The sequence below is a fragment of the Saccoglossus kowalevskii genome, chromosome 3 (genome assembly GCF_978046115.1).
Source record: "Saccoglossus kowalevskii chromosome 3, keSacKowa6.1, whole genome shotgun sequence".
Classification (NCBI taxonomy): Eukaryota; Metazoa; Hemichordata; class Enteropneusta; family Harrimaniidae; genus Saccoglossus; species Saccoglossus kowalevskii.
The window spans coordinates 44,482,046-44,497,016 of record NC_140643.1 but is presented as its reverse complement, the minus strand read 5'-3'; the positions used below and the strand labels follow the sequence as shown (position 1 = coordinate 44,497,016).

At 35.4% G+C, this 14,971-nt stretch overlaps 1 protein-coding gene across 1 annotated transcript; it reads right to left on the bottom strand.

Annotated features, from left to right (window-relative positions):
* Positions 1 to 1,095: 1,095 nt before the first annotated feature.
* On the bottom strand, positions 1,096 to 6,940 carry LOC146748011 (uncharacterized). Its single transcript, XM_085497528.1, has 7 exons — positions 6,916 to 6,940; positions 6,440 to 6,760; positions 5,995 to 6,236; positions 5,223 to 5,582; positions 4,664 to 4,783; positions 3,598 to 3,714; positions 1,096 to 1,434 (listed from the first exon to the last, which is right to left on the bottom strand). Exons 1-7 carry the CDS (start codon positions 6,938 to 6,940, stop codon positions 1,096 to 1,098), a joined length of 1,524 nt encoding a protein of 507 aa, XP_085353654.1.
* Between the last annotated feature and the right edge of the window lie 8,031 nt (positions 6,941 to 14,971).

Genomic DNA, 14,971 nt, shown 5'->3' with positions numbered 1-14,971 from the left:
AATTCAGGAATTTAGCAACTTACAATAAAAAAGTGAATATTGTAAAATACTTTATTTTCACAGATTTCAGGCATTATGTTGGGATCTAATTTTCACTGTGTAAGTCAGTGTTGTATCAAGACTCAATGTAAAGTACAGAAAAACACCCTTTTTACTGGAATTTAATTTAGCAGAAAAAAACCTTTAACGAAAATAAAATCCCAGTGAAAATAAAGTATTCCACAGTATTAACACAGGTTTTCACAGATAGCCCTCCAACCATTTTCAGCCTAATATAAATTCACAAAGCTAAAAACTGCTAAAACTGCATTTTTTGCGAACAGCAGAAAACAGTACAAAATTGACAAATCATCAGATTTTCTTAAAAATAGTATAAAAACTTCACAAGGCTAAAACCCACTTTAACAAGTGCTCCTTAAAAACTGCATTTGTTTTATTAAAATGTTAAAATTTATAACTATATCAAAAACAGTAGAAAATAGTATAAAATTGGCACAAAATTGATGAATTCATTAGACCTCATGTAGTTTTTAGAAGCACTTTATTTTATTAGCTTTTCACCTAAGAACTCCCACAATTAGGGGTTCACACTTGCGAAAATCTACTAGCATCAGGTCCCAATTTAATTTATGCACAGAGGTAAATCCAGATGTGAACGGTTTATTCCGGGCCTGGTCCCGACTTTTTGAACCTCCTTTAAAACTGGGGTTCAGGTCCCAAATTTAAATTGTATGCCATTACAGAATGTGTCTCCTAAGGGATTGGACAACCAATCAGTGGAAATGGAAAATTAAAAGCAATACGAAAAAGTGAAACAAGCAAGAAAAGGCGCATTACGCACCCTTTTTTCGACAATCTTGGCGAAATTTTGGGTTGTAGAATAAATAGGAAATCAGAAAATCATAAACATTACAAAAAATGAAGACAAACATAGAAAAAATAGTTTGAATTCCAGCTGACATGTGCAGCAGACACAGAGTTGATATTTAAATTGCTGAATAAATTAAGTATTAATATTAAATTCCAAGGATTAGTAGAAGATTAATTTATGAGTATTACAGATATTCTACAACAAGAACTGCTTATGGTACTATATTAGTCATTGACGGTGTTCCATTTCTCCCTAACTTCTTTAAAGAGCACCTTATATCCTTGTGATGTTTTCTGTTTAAAAGCCTCCTCCACAACAAATGTCTGCAACAACCCAAGAAACATAGCATGTGATTTGGGATATGACAAGTCAAACACATAATAAGTAGCAATAAGTTTTAATACTGCAGAAATGATTCCTTCTTTTTTGTCTATTGTAATGTATCTGGTATCACCCACAATGTACAGTCCTGAGAGTTCTCCAGCTGCTGTAAAGACCATAATATGGGGAGCCTCGCATTCTTTTGTAGTCAGTTTAGTACTGATATCTTCATCTGCCACATCCTGATGGAATATAAACACACAAAGTTTATTTACTAAATGTACAATTCCAACACACAAACAGATTTTTTGTTTTCAAAGATCCATACTATTGACTGTGTAAATTTCATCACTCATGGCTATACTAAAATATTTGGCATAAAATTTAGCCCCAACCTGGAAGTTCAAAATAGGTAGTTTTCGGTTGTACGCATGAGTATCTGGAACTTAATGAAAGAGCATTAATTAGTATAATACCGGATTCTGCCGTAAATTCGCCCAGGGCCGTTAAACGGCAGTTTGGGTTTAAAAAAAAAAATTGGGACCAAGAAACCACCCAGGGCGATTTTTCGGCAGTTTTTTTCAAGGTGTTATTTTAATCTTTTCCGATGCCGAAAAGTTTCGCTGTAGTCATTGACGCCTATTCAAGAGTATTGATGTTTATTGCGACTAGTATGAATGGGTTAGCTTCGTTTCGACAATGAGCTGTTATCGCTGTAAACAATGGTAAATTATTCTTCAAATGCTCAAATGAAAACAACAAATTTTTTTTATTTAAAAGCAAATCATGCCGCTTTTCCATCAAAATCCAAGCGAAAAGATCGTACAACAACATCGGCAAATCTTTTCTGTGCTGCGTTCAATAACATTAACATATTTAAATGAGCTATATTATTTTGAACACGTTGGCATCATCCATCGTTTTCATTGGTTAATTATTGATTTGACCGGTCAGGTCAAAGAACACAGTCTCAGGTCAAACATGGCGGATATTTATTTCTACAGCATCGCGTGCTGAAAATGCGATCGAAATCATTCGCTTACAATGAAACAAGTTGAAATTTATTTGCATTTCATAACAATTCAACAAATTTATTTTTTGCACGTTATTATAATCATTACTAGGTAATAATCAACAATTGTAAAACGCAGCATGACTGGATTGCGAAACCGTGATTATTTGCTACTAAGCAAATTTTTGTTTTTTTGTAAGTTTGTTTTTATTTGAAACGTCTTTTACTAATAAAATGAAACAATATAATTGTATCTGGCGCACGAGGTTCATTAATGTGATTTTTTTGGAGCAAGAAAAAAATGTATAAAATTTTAGCATAGCTTCTGTAATAGTTTCTTTTGTTTTGGGTGGTCCAACTGCCGGCGTTGAAAATTGGCTCAGGTGGATTTTTCAATGAAAATATAAGCCCCCTAAAAATATTTTATAATAATTTTTTTAAAATATGAACCCCAAATAAGGGCCCACCAGCTGTGATTTTTCGGATGGGCAAATTTACGGCAGAATCCGGTAGTAGGTTTTCAAAACCATCTCTTGTACCGAGGCAGTATTCTTGTCTTTTACACTTGAGTCCGGGGACAGAATGAGTGAAGGGATAGTGTGGTTGCTTTGGTAACAGTGCTTGCAAAGTCACGAGTTACAATTGACTGGTGCATTATGTTAAGTTGTAATTTCAAGTGAAGAGCATTTAAATGTGCCAAAAAATACATTTTGTTCACGGAAAAGATAGAGAGGAATGTGAATACTGGTACACAGAGAGTCAATGAAACTTTCTGAACCATTTCCGTACTAGAATAATGTCCACTTTGGCGGCTGATGTTTTTCTAGATGCCCACCACCAAACAACACCCAACATTTTATATACCCACTTATTTCCCTTTTGTTTTTGTTACCTGTCCCCCAACATTAATATTATTATTAAACCATATTTATACAGGGTAGCCTAATCTGTGAAATGACACTAATCTCCCATAGGGCCCTGTGTACAACACATACATACATTAGAGAAAGGACAGACATCCAGCAGATCTGCTACTCTTTTCGATAAAGAAAACTTGTTCTTTTACATGCAATGAGGACAGGAACAATCAACGGGACCGACGACTTTACGTCCTCTTCGAAGGACGCCATTCTCCCTACCTCAATGCCGCGAGTGGGCAGAATGTACTAATTTTCAACTGCTGAGTGAGCAGCCGGCCACGGGGGTTTAACCCACAACCTCCCTGGTGCAAGGTGGGCCTGCTAACCACTAAGCAAGGTTGTCTTGTATATATAAATTCAACACATAGCACATTCACAGGGCACATTCCTTGTTGCGTTTCACTCAACTGAATGTGGTAATAGAAAAAAGTACATGCTATGTACACCAGAAATGTCACCATAATTCTAGTTACCTCTGTAAGCGTGACAACTGATGTCTTTGAAGGTACTGAAGAACAGGATTTTCCACCATGCTTCATCTTTATCCTCTTCTCCATGTACAAAATAACTGGCAACATACGCAGTGGATCCTACAAGTAGAATTATATATTGTGACAAAATTAATTAAGGACTTTTATCTAACTTGGCAAAGTAAGCTTCACCTTCACTTTACATTATAACTAGTGAATTAAGTCACCTCCCTACTTTGTTAGAGTTGAGGAAAAGGGCATAGCTCAAAGACACTTTGAGGAATACACACCTGCAAGAAGTATTTTGTTGGAATGCAATGTTGAAATTTATTAATCCACTTTATTCTGGCCCGCGAATTAATAGGATACAATTTTAAACATGTTTTTGAACGCCACGAATTAAAAGTATACATCTAAAAATTAGCGTTCAAAAATAAAATGGGTGTGCGAATTAATAGGGACCGCGAATTAATTGAGTTATTACGGTATATAATATCAAAGCAATTAGACTTTCGGTTTTTAACACGAAGTCGAAAATATCACTTTTTAACAAAAATGACAAAAATATTCACAAAAATTAGAGAATTGAAGATATCATCATGGAATGAACAAACCTAAGAGAGGTCTACCCAAGGTACATATACACCAAGTATCAAAGCATTCAGGCTTGTAGTTTTCAAGAAGTCAAAAAAGTAAAACATTGACACGGACGAAGACGACAGACAATCACTCATATGATAAGCTCCGCTCGACTAAGTCGACAGTGGAGCTAATAACATATTTGCTCTATTAGAAGCAAATCTTCAATAAAAAGCACCTAAACCTAAAAATTGCACTCATTGTGCACTGTAATGTCAAAATATGAATTATTTTGGTCATATAAGACATACCTCTGATTTGTACATAAGCACATGCACTACTAATAGAGCAAAATTAATATAGTAACTCTTTTTATTGTTTTTACATACTAGCAGTTAGCTTGATATGACTCTCATGTATACAGTCATTCCCAATTTTCAAAGTAAAGAGTAGAATCTTTTTTTTTTTTAAATAAATAGATAAAACTTACATCCTGTGACTTTGGGTCAATGTTGCCAATGTCTTCCATAACAAAGAGAAGGGTTTTCAAATTCTTTGCCATAGTGGTAACTCTTTCACTTCCTAACATTAGTGACAGCTCATATATAATCTGCAAAATATATATTATAAATATTAAAAAAACATTTTGTTTTGTAGTATAGTAATAAATCTTCAAAATTCCAATGAGAGTTGACATATCAAAAATTTTCAATAATTTTGCAGTGATTTATAGTTTTCAATATAGCATCAATGGCAGAGCACAACTATGTAGGTGAGTACAAGAGGTAGGCGCAGAGGATGTTACATAACCCCAGTCTAGAATCAATTTGCTTGTTACTATGAGGTCTTATCAGACATAATCCTTACGAGAAGGATGGTAAACTTTGCTAATCTTATATAATGCTGATAGTCAGAGTGTTAAGTCATTAAGCTTACGTTACTTGACACATGCACATCATTCTGTGCAGCAGAGCAGTACAAAATGCTGTTGTACTGTACATTGATATATCTACAATTTTTCACATTTAGAGTTATAAGAACAAACTTACATAGGAACTATCTGTGAGACAGGGATAACGCTCAAGTATTTTTGATATGCTGCCATTGGCAGTGTCAACAAGGATGTTGACACGATCTTGTCTTGTATTGCGCATGAGTGCTTTAATATGTCCAACACTACGATTGGCTGGTTTTTTCTTCCATTCTGCTTTTATTTCTTCCACGTGTCTACTAATATCTTCTTCTGACACCTCTTGTGAATTGTTGCTCATTTGTAGTGGTCGAAAACATGGCCTCTTAGCTGGGGGTTCTTTGCAAGATGACTCCTGCTGTAAGCCAATCTTACTCTTTGTTTTCATTTGATGCCTCTGATGACGAATATATTGGCTGAGGTTTTTGGTGAACACACTCTACAACAGACAAGTGATATTCATGGTAAAACATGACTGGAATTGTAATTGATATTTATCTGTGATATGGTAACACAGTACTGTAAAATCATAAGTGCGAACCATGGTTACGTGCTATTAACCAACTTGTGATCATGGTTTACCTGATTTGTACAACGACTGTCGGAAATTGGGATGTTCATTCAATCACAACCATTTATGCAACGTGTCTGCCCATTTTAGGGTTTGTCGTACCGATCGCCAAACATTGAAATGGAGAAATAAATTTTAGATTGTTGATAAAATTACCTAAATTGATGTCTCCATACAACTTCACTTGTATAAGGAAACACTTGTATGACAGAAGGCATGTAGATTTCAATTTAAATTTTGTTCTAGATAAAAAGAATTTAGAGCAAATAATGTTACGTACCCATGGTCTTTCACCTTCAAGAGCAATACTAGGATATCGTTTGTACATCTTTTCTCCAATAAGTTTATAGCCACTTTGGTCTCGGATACCTTGAAAATTTTCCATGTAGTAAACACCACATTCTTTAATCATTTTCTGCCAGATCACTGATGGAATGCAGGTGTCACTGAGATGGTTTTCTACCAGGGAGCTAAATTTAGGCAAAGGTGCCTTTACCAGAGCATGTAGAAGGTCACTGTAATCTGAAAAGATGGAGGTGGCAGTGATTATACATGTATTGGTTCATCTCTTTATTCATAGATTTATTCTGTTTATTGGTAATGGAATTTTTAAACATATTTTGTCATTATGACATATCATACATATCACTCAACAAATCAATACAACTGTATTTCTACAATTATATACAAACATGTTTCATGTTTCTTTTTAAATACTAACATACCAGTAAGGGGGTCTGTAGAAGAAGATGTTTCTGGTACGATACTAAGAGGGCATGTCTGTGGAATCCCCACTGGTGAAATTTCTATTGTTTGCTGGGATGTTGCACATGCCAAAAGAGATGATGATGGGTTCAAAAGGACCTGACTGGAGTCACAGGTATTTCCATCCACTGGCTGCCATGATTCCTGTGGCCCTAACAGAAGCAAAGTTTTGCCTGTCAGTTCCAGAAGGATCTCATCCTCATCTATGATAGTGCCATCTTCCTCCAGAACAATAGTTATATCAAGAGGATGAATGCAAGGAGGCAGAACTTTCTGTGCACCTATTCAAAAAGCGACATATGTTACTATTACATAAAAACAATTTTGCCAAGTTTTAAAATCACTTCGTATTAACAAGTGTTGTAGTTGGTATTTAAAAGAATCACAATTTGTCCTGGCTAATGATATTAATCATGACAGGTTAAAATCCATTTACCAGTAATTAAAAATAAATTTTGCATAATATCACAAAATTAAAAACATCTCACCTTTTTTTTTAATTTCTTCTATATTTGATGCTACTGTTGCACTGTCCTCGCTGCATTCCATACTTTGAACGCTAGCATTATGAGCTAATATACAAGTACATTAGCACCAATGAATATCACAGTAAGTACTGTTTTTGTGGCAAAATGGCATTTTAAAACGTTTAAAAATATGTACACTATAACTTTGGGGTTAAGGCACACAAACAACTGACCACGCTCAGCCCATTCAATTAAAATGTTAAAAATACCTATAAAAATTCAACGACTTTAAAAAAAATTGTTTTAATTTTTTCTTCTAATAAATTGGCCATGATTTGCATAAAATTATCTTCTTTATTTTCTGCAAAATATGGGTAGGCAAAAATACCAGAAAAATCGTTTTGTTTGCCTGATACAAATGCCATCAACCTATACAACTGTGGTTTAAAATGAATTTTATGAATGTATGACTGTTAACATTCATCACAACATCTGAACTCTGGTATCTATAAACACTAAGTGGCCACTTAAATTTTAATAACGAATGTTTAGTTATTGTTTTGCTACCTAATGGTTTGATTGCATGGACTAAAATATGCCCATTAAATTCCGCTTCCACTTCTTCAAGGATGAAATATTTCACATGATCAAGCACAATTATATCAAACAATATACCAAACACTGGTATATCCTCATCGTAATCAATTACCAGAGCACACCCTCTGCGGTATTCATTGCCATGAATGGCGACAAATGAAGTTTGGTAAACTTTTTCCACACAAACCATTGTCAGTTGACAGAATGCTTGGAGTAATTCTGGATACACTTCCCCAAATGTAATCTCAACACCAGAACCTACTTTGTCACCTGTATACAAAAATGAAGATGATCGTCCACCTTCATGACCAGCCTGCATGTATGCCATATACATTTGATGGCAACTTGCAAGTGTCAGTGGAATGTTTCTGAAGTTCTTATACCTCTTATTTGTAAAGTAACCATTTTTGCCTTCAAATCTCATGCACCAACGATGTCTCAGTGGTCCATACATTAACATTTGAGTAGGTAGGTGCACCATATAATGCATTTTGGGAATGAATGATGCTTTGGGATACAATGATTTAAAATTGTACAGATATTCAGCAATAAGATTTTTCAAATACATTGCTGTGTCTCTTGTACAATACGATGATGTACAAAACAGTACAATTTGTACCAGGCGCAGCGTATTTTTCCAATAAACATCATCAAGAGGTATTCGATGCCCAATAATGACAGGAAGAATGTGTACAAGTGTTAGCATTGCTGATGCACTTTGCTTGATAGTTCCGCAACCATCAATATGTTTTTTCTCAATTGGCTCTGGTTTTGAACTACTATGCATATAAGAATAAGGAAATCCTCTACTTGCTGAATTAAACCACTTTAGTGTGAACAGAGACTGCACAAATATAAATCTAAAGAGTACATGAGACAGCTCATGTGGGACAACGCCTTCCAACAGAACATGCATCGGGTCTTGAACAAGGCCAGAAAGCAAATCAAATTGCTTGAGTTTTAGAAGTTCACTGGTACCATTTATACCCCATAACTTCTCCAGTACACCCTTGCTTGTTTACTCATTTGCATAAGGTCATTACATCTATTAATGTGTGCCTCTTTATTTATACATTTTGTAAGTTTACAGCCTCTACTTCACATCTCCTGCAATTTTTGAGAGCAAATGAAACGCCCTCCTTAAATTTCCCTAGCCAATTAGATGCAAGAGTGTCAGCAGGTACAATAACAAGTGTCCCCTTTATGGTATGCCTTACCCCATGTAGTTCTATTATTATGCCATCAGTTTCCATTTCAATCACTGTGCTTATAAAATCAGACAACAACTTTCTTTCTGAATCTGCATTTCTAATATCTTTTGCCTTACATACTGCTAAGAGCTGCATGGCATTAAGCTTAGATCTGTATTCAGGGGGGATATTAGCCAAAGTAAAGTAGAACATAGTCAGTTTGTGCTTTTTAATATGACTACCTAGTGGGTTTACAATTTCCAGGTCATCACAATTCAAAACAATTAAAAGTGCTTGCCTGTCAGTTACAAAAATGGGATGTGTTTTGACAAAGTCTCCATCACAAATGTCATACATGAATTCATCAGATGGCATACAGGGATGTTGTATGTGTTCCCAGACTTCAGGCAGGAGTAATAGTTGCCGTAAACATTGCTTAAAAGGAATGATGTACCCTAACCTTGGTACTGTTTGGATTGTACCATTCTTTGTGACAAACTTTTCACCTATCACTACTTGTTCAGACTGAACTAGAGTTTCTAGTTTCTTTTTATACAAGGCCTTTCTTTTTGCATCACTAGAAAATAATTCCAACCCTGTAACAATATCAATGTCATTAATGACATTTGAGTCAATTCCTAAACTTTCTAACTTTTCTGCAATTTGTTTCCTGTATAAATGTATTTGACTATGAACTAAAGTGTCTGTTGTTGATACAATACTGTCAATCCCAGCTTGTGAAACATTAAGCATTGATTCTAAACTGAGGGTAAACATAGCATTAAAATGGTTGATGCCAGGTTCTCTTACAAAAGGGAGAACGAAAGTATCTTCATCTGTATCAATGTCATCTTCAGCAGTGTTCATGTCTATGTGTTTGTGCTTTCTATGAACATGAATCTTATAATTTGTCCAGCGATTGGTTGTGTAAGCACATGAATCAATGCAGCAAGCTACAGAAAAATTGGGACCATTTTTATGGAAGCGTACAAAGTGCCTTTTGAAGGATGTAAACAAATGATTTGAATATGAACACAAACAACACTTAAATATAGGTTCCTCCATATTAAATCAGTGTGTATTGTATTTAAAACAGACTGAGTGCAAAACAAACAAAAAAACATTTAATATGCCTGGTATTATTACTGTTTTGATTAGGCCCTATAAAAAAAACTTCGCCTCTGATTATTTTATTTTGAAAAAGTCAGCTTTGTTCGATTGAAATATCAACAATTTAGATTTGAAACAAAACAGATTTGTCTTTGATTCTGTTTTTATTTGAATATATGTACTAATGATTAGCCTATCTTTGTAATGTAACCTTATAACGGAATAATCAGAGCCATTTCCCAACAGTATCACTATTAGTTCAATTGGATAGCACGCTAATAATCAGTATGATGAACGCTAGCGTTCAGCACTGTGCGGCGTGTAACAGAATTATTCTGAAATCCGACATTTAGACTCGTTTGTTGTTTGATTCACAGAATTTCCAAAATATTAGTCTCGCGTATGTGAGACCACAAAATTAAATAAATATATATATAACATTGAGATCGTAAGTCACTCAAAGTTGCTCGAAAAAGGTGGGTACTCAACAAAAAACTATGCCAAAAAACTGGACCCTTCAAAATACCGAATGGGCCGCGGTTCAAATTTGCAACATGTTCAATGCCATTTTGCCACAAAATACAATACTTACAGAAACAAAGGTGCTTTGATTATGTATCAACAGTTATCACGCAGTCAAAAAACGGTATACTGAGAACAGGTAATCTTGGTGAAAGCGGCACAAAACAGTTTCCTGCTTGCAGCAAAATGTCGTCTGCCCCTGGTCTGCACAGAAATGGCGCGCTCGTCTTGCGCATGCTCAGTTGTGACGTCAATGATTTATTCTAGAATTGTAACATTCTTGAATTGAACACTAGCGTTCTGTAAGCTTTTTATTCTCATTATTTTATTAAAATAACCCGTTTAAACGCATTTACGTTGTTTCTATTACAATTAAATAACAAACATACAAAACAAACATGTGAAGCAAACGTGACAGTATATTTGGTTTACAATAGGGTCTACAGTGTTTAGTCGCATACGAGCATCAAGCAAAACAATGTTATTTTTAGAAGTTTGCCGGAACTAGAAAAAACAAAACAATATCTGCTAAAAGGGTCGTGATGTATTTAAAGTACGAAAAATGTTGTCTGGATGAAATCACACATATAAGAACTGTTGCCAGTTGTAATCAGAATAGTAGCGTTCAATTTCTGAACACACCTGTTTTATATTTGAACGCATATTACGCTTTCTATGGGTCAAACTGAACACATGGGACGCGTCTTAAGCGTCAAAATGTTTAGAGTGTGATTAAGTGCACCCATGTAGCTTAAAATACAGTAGTGTAATCATTTTTTGATTTACATCGCACCTCAACGGGTCATATCCGTCATTATACCATGTAATAATTAGCAACGTGTACCTGGGTCGAAATGTATTTCAATGTGTATTTTCGTTAATCTATTCGCGTGATATTGATATTCGCCGCACTGTGCACATTTAAAAACGAGCCGTAGTTAATATTGCTCACTCTTTATTAAAGTGGCAAACACTCAAATTATCAACTGCGACTGACCTCGAATGCGAATGACAATCTAATTTCGTAGCCATCTATCGGCAAATTCAATATTATGCACAAATTGTTTGTCAATCTGTGTTTCCCCCAGAGCAATATTTAAGATGGCAGCTGCTTTTATATCGACGTGTCTGTGTAGGATTTTAAATGCGAATAAGCATTCGATAAATCTGCCTCGAAGATCTTCATGTATTTTAAAGGACATATTCAGCGTTTGTTGTTGGTTTATAATAATACTTTTTGGGTGAAAAGTGTTATATTTTTTTATTTTTGTACGTTTACTGACAAATCGTATCAATCCTGGTTGACAATTCTGGATAATAATATATATATGTCTGTAGTAATTTTGTAGTTTTAATCAAAACAAATTACGTGTTCCAATAATGTGACTGAAAATCAAAATACGCCAGGCTGCTCCTTGATAAAATATTTTATTTTAAATGTAAAATGTCACGTTTTCACGTTACACAAAAATGTGATTACACTCAGGTACACACGTATTAGAGTGCCGTAAATGCTCAAAGCAGTGTATGTGTTCTGTGGAGTGCCGTAAATGCTCAAAGCAGTGTATGTGTTCTGACACTCAATAATAAATTATCCACACAAATGAATTAAACTCATAGTCATGTAAGTGCGCTGCCGATAAATGGTTATTTTTAGAGCTGAACTGGTTTAGTGATATGTCAATAGAGCGTTGTCGATGCACTAATGAGGTTTCTTGTGGATTTGAAAGCAAACAAAACATCTCAAACTGTATCACAGGTACGTACCAAGTACAATTTTAAATAACGCTGATATTAAAAAGATTAAAGATTAAGTAGATCAGCTTCTAATACTTACCGGCCTTCGGTTTTAGTAATAACGATCGTCGCCAGGAAAACAAGCAGACCGAATAGATTCTGAGTGACATTAGAAATCATGATTGCACATTGCCAGCTAAGCTGACCTCGCACTTTCGACAACGTATCGTGTAGTAACCAGAAGTAGCGATCGTTCAGTTTAAATTGCATGTGATGGCGCTTGTTGGATGAAATCACTATGCGCAGTCTCAGTTGCTAGCCCGATCATCTCGCACACGAAACCTGTATTTAAGATTAAAACGTGTAGTGTATGACACGTGTATTCAGGTCGACGGTTGTTCAACTTTTAACTGGTATGTCGAGGCCGCCTATACTCCATTTGTAACGAACGATTCATACAATTTATAGTGAATTTTGTCTAAACTGATTTGTGTGATTTAGCGCTCTAACAACTCTTATTATAAAAAGAGAGGATGTAAAAGTACATTGACCAAAATTATATCAATTCTGTAAACCGAGTGATATTAGAGTGCCAAAAGACCAGGAAAACATTATATATAGTTCGCAATGATTCATGAATATTATGCGTGATGTATTACTACTGAAAAAGTCAAATTATAGACTGGTGTGTTTAATCATTGATTACATAAGAATTGATATTTATCTCCATGCAAATTAGACTACGAAGAAAACGGAGATGTCCAAATAAATGAATGTCTCTTGGGAATAACTCGTGTTAACCATGGACAGTGAGTGGTATGGCATGAAGTCTCGCTCGCCATACCAATCAAGCAGCGCTCGCGGTGCTCTAATTATTAGTATTGAAGGTTTGCACTGTGACGTATCTTGAAAATGATCTTTAATGCGACAACCAGAATTTTGTATCGTGTACACCTTCGGACAGGTTCAAAACGTCTTCGGATTTCTGAATAAGTGGCATGCACTGTATGGGAAAACAACACCACAAGCGCGTCAGCGTCAAATTATAATCGTTCAATACTCAAAGTATCGGGGTAGTATGCAGGAATATTAACAAACGATGCTGGTACATTTGTAACAAACATTTGTTTCAAGTTGTTTACATGGCGAAGAATGTATACAGAAAAGTTGAACCAAAGATCAAGGCCATTTAAATAAAGGTATCATTGAAAAACGCGAAATGAGCAAGCCAAAATGAGGGTGAATGAATAAGACAATGTTCACCGCGCGAGGGCGGCTAATAGATTGTCTCTACAGAAAGTCAATGACTTTCCAAAGAAGTCAATAATATGTTCCTGGATATGATAAACAAACCGCAAGAGGGTCATAGGCACACTGGACTATGTAGAAACGTAGATATACAGAATAACGCAATGCAGAATATGCTCTCTGTATAACGTAGAATGGCATATTCTGTCCACTATTCAAGTTTGGCCTAGATTTTGTCCGTTACGTCAGCGAAAATTGTGTTACAGCACTGCAGCACCAGCGTGACAGCAAGTTGAATTAAATAACCAGGAGTGGGTGTGGTTTTATTTTCAGCGTGCGTGGCATGTTGTTTATGGTTGATTTTAATAATATCAGTTTCATTATTATTAAGCAGTCTATGTATTTCAGCCTATTGGTATTGTTTTTTTTTATTATTATTTTAGCAGATTTTGAACAATACGTCGAAACTTGCTACATCAATATGTTTGACTGTAATCCGCTGCATATCCGTCTTGTTTTATGTCGGAACCCTTGAAAGGCTTCTTCTTTAAAAGCTAAGTAGCCTGTCACCACAGTCAGCTGGCACACACGTGATAATATTATTTACTTAGTCTCTTATTTAGTTTTATGCGTCATTCAAGATGGCGGCCCCCATATAGTAAATATCGCATTTATTTCATTATATCAGTTGTGCGCCAACTGACTGTGCCTGCCACATATATGTAAATTCTCAGTGTACCTTCAATAAATTATTTGCTCAAATTATAGCGATCCGGATGTCACATGACTTGGTCGCCATCTCGGTTTAGCTCGAAAAAATCAGTTTACTAATTATTCCCAAAAACATATAGTCTTATTTAACTCAAATTACTAGTATATGATCAATGTGTCATGTACAGGCAAGCAGTGGCGGATCCAGCAAAATGTATTGGGGGGGGGGGGCAAGCTACGCTCATGAGATATACGGACCGTAAATCGCAGAGAAGCTATGCGTAATCCAGATAATACGAATCGTCATGCGTTTGCGGGGGGAACCCCCCCCCCGCCTCCCCCTGGATCCGCCACTGCAGGCAAGTTCACTCAAATCGAAAACGACCGGTCAAAGTGGTTTGTCCACCATCTTAATTTTAGTTAAAATATCACCGAGACAAATGTATAAATCGCAGGTAAATGTCTCCCCAAGAACGATTTCAAATAATTTAATCAGGAAATAATATTTTCATGTACTTTTAGGGGTGACATTGTTGCAATTAGTTGGATGTAGAAGATACGAGCCGACAGTTTCACGACTACAAACTTTAGTAGTTACATGTGACGCCAATTTTGATTCCTTCAAATTTAACTGGAATTTGGAGTATAGCCTCAATTAATTATAAATAAAATTTGTGCAATCCAAAAACGATCAAGCACTAGTATTTGTCTCATTGTCACTGTGTTTGAAACACAAAGTACTTTCATGTTCACTTGGTATGTTTTTTATGATATTCATTTTTATTTTTTCTCGACAATCTGGAGTTGTTGTAATATTCTCATTAGTGCAACCAGAGATGTGAAAATATGTTACTATTAAATTCGTTTCTCAAGTCGCAAATACAGAAAGTAAAGTCGTAGAACATTCTTC

Coding starts and splice junctions, on each gene's coding strand:
- LOC146748011 (XM_085497528.1), bottom strand. CDS start 6,940: ATGCAAAATTTATTTTTAATTACTG. Junction 4,784..5,222: donor GTCTCACAGATAGTTCCTAT/GTAAGTTTGTTC, acceptor TATATTTTGCAG/ATTATATATGAGCTGTCACT. Junction 3,715..4,663: donor TTGACCCAAAGTCACAGGAT/GTAAGTTTTATC, acceptor TTCTACTTGTAG/GATCCACTGCGTATGTTGCC.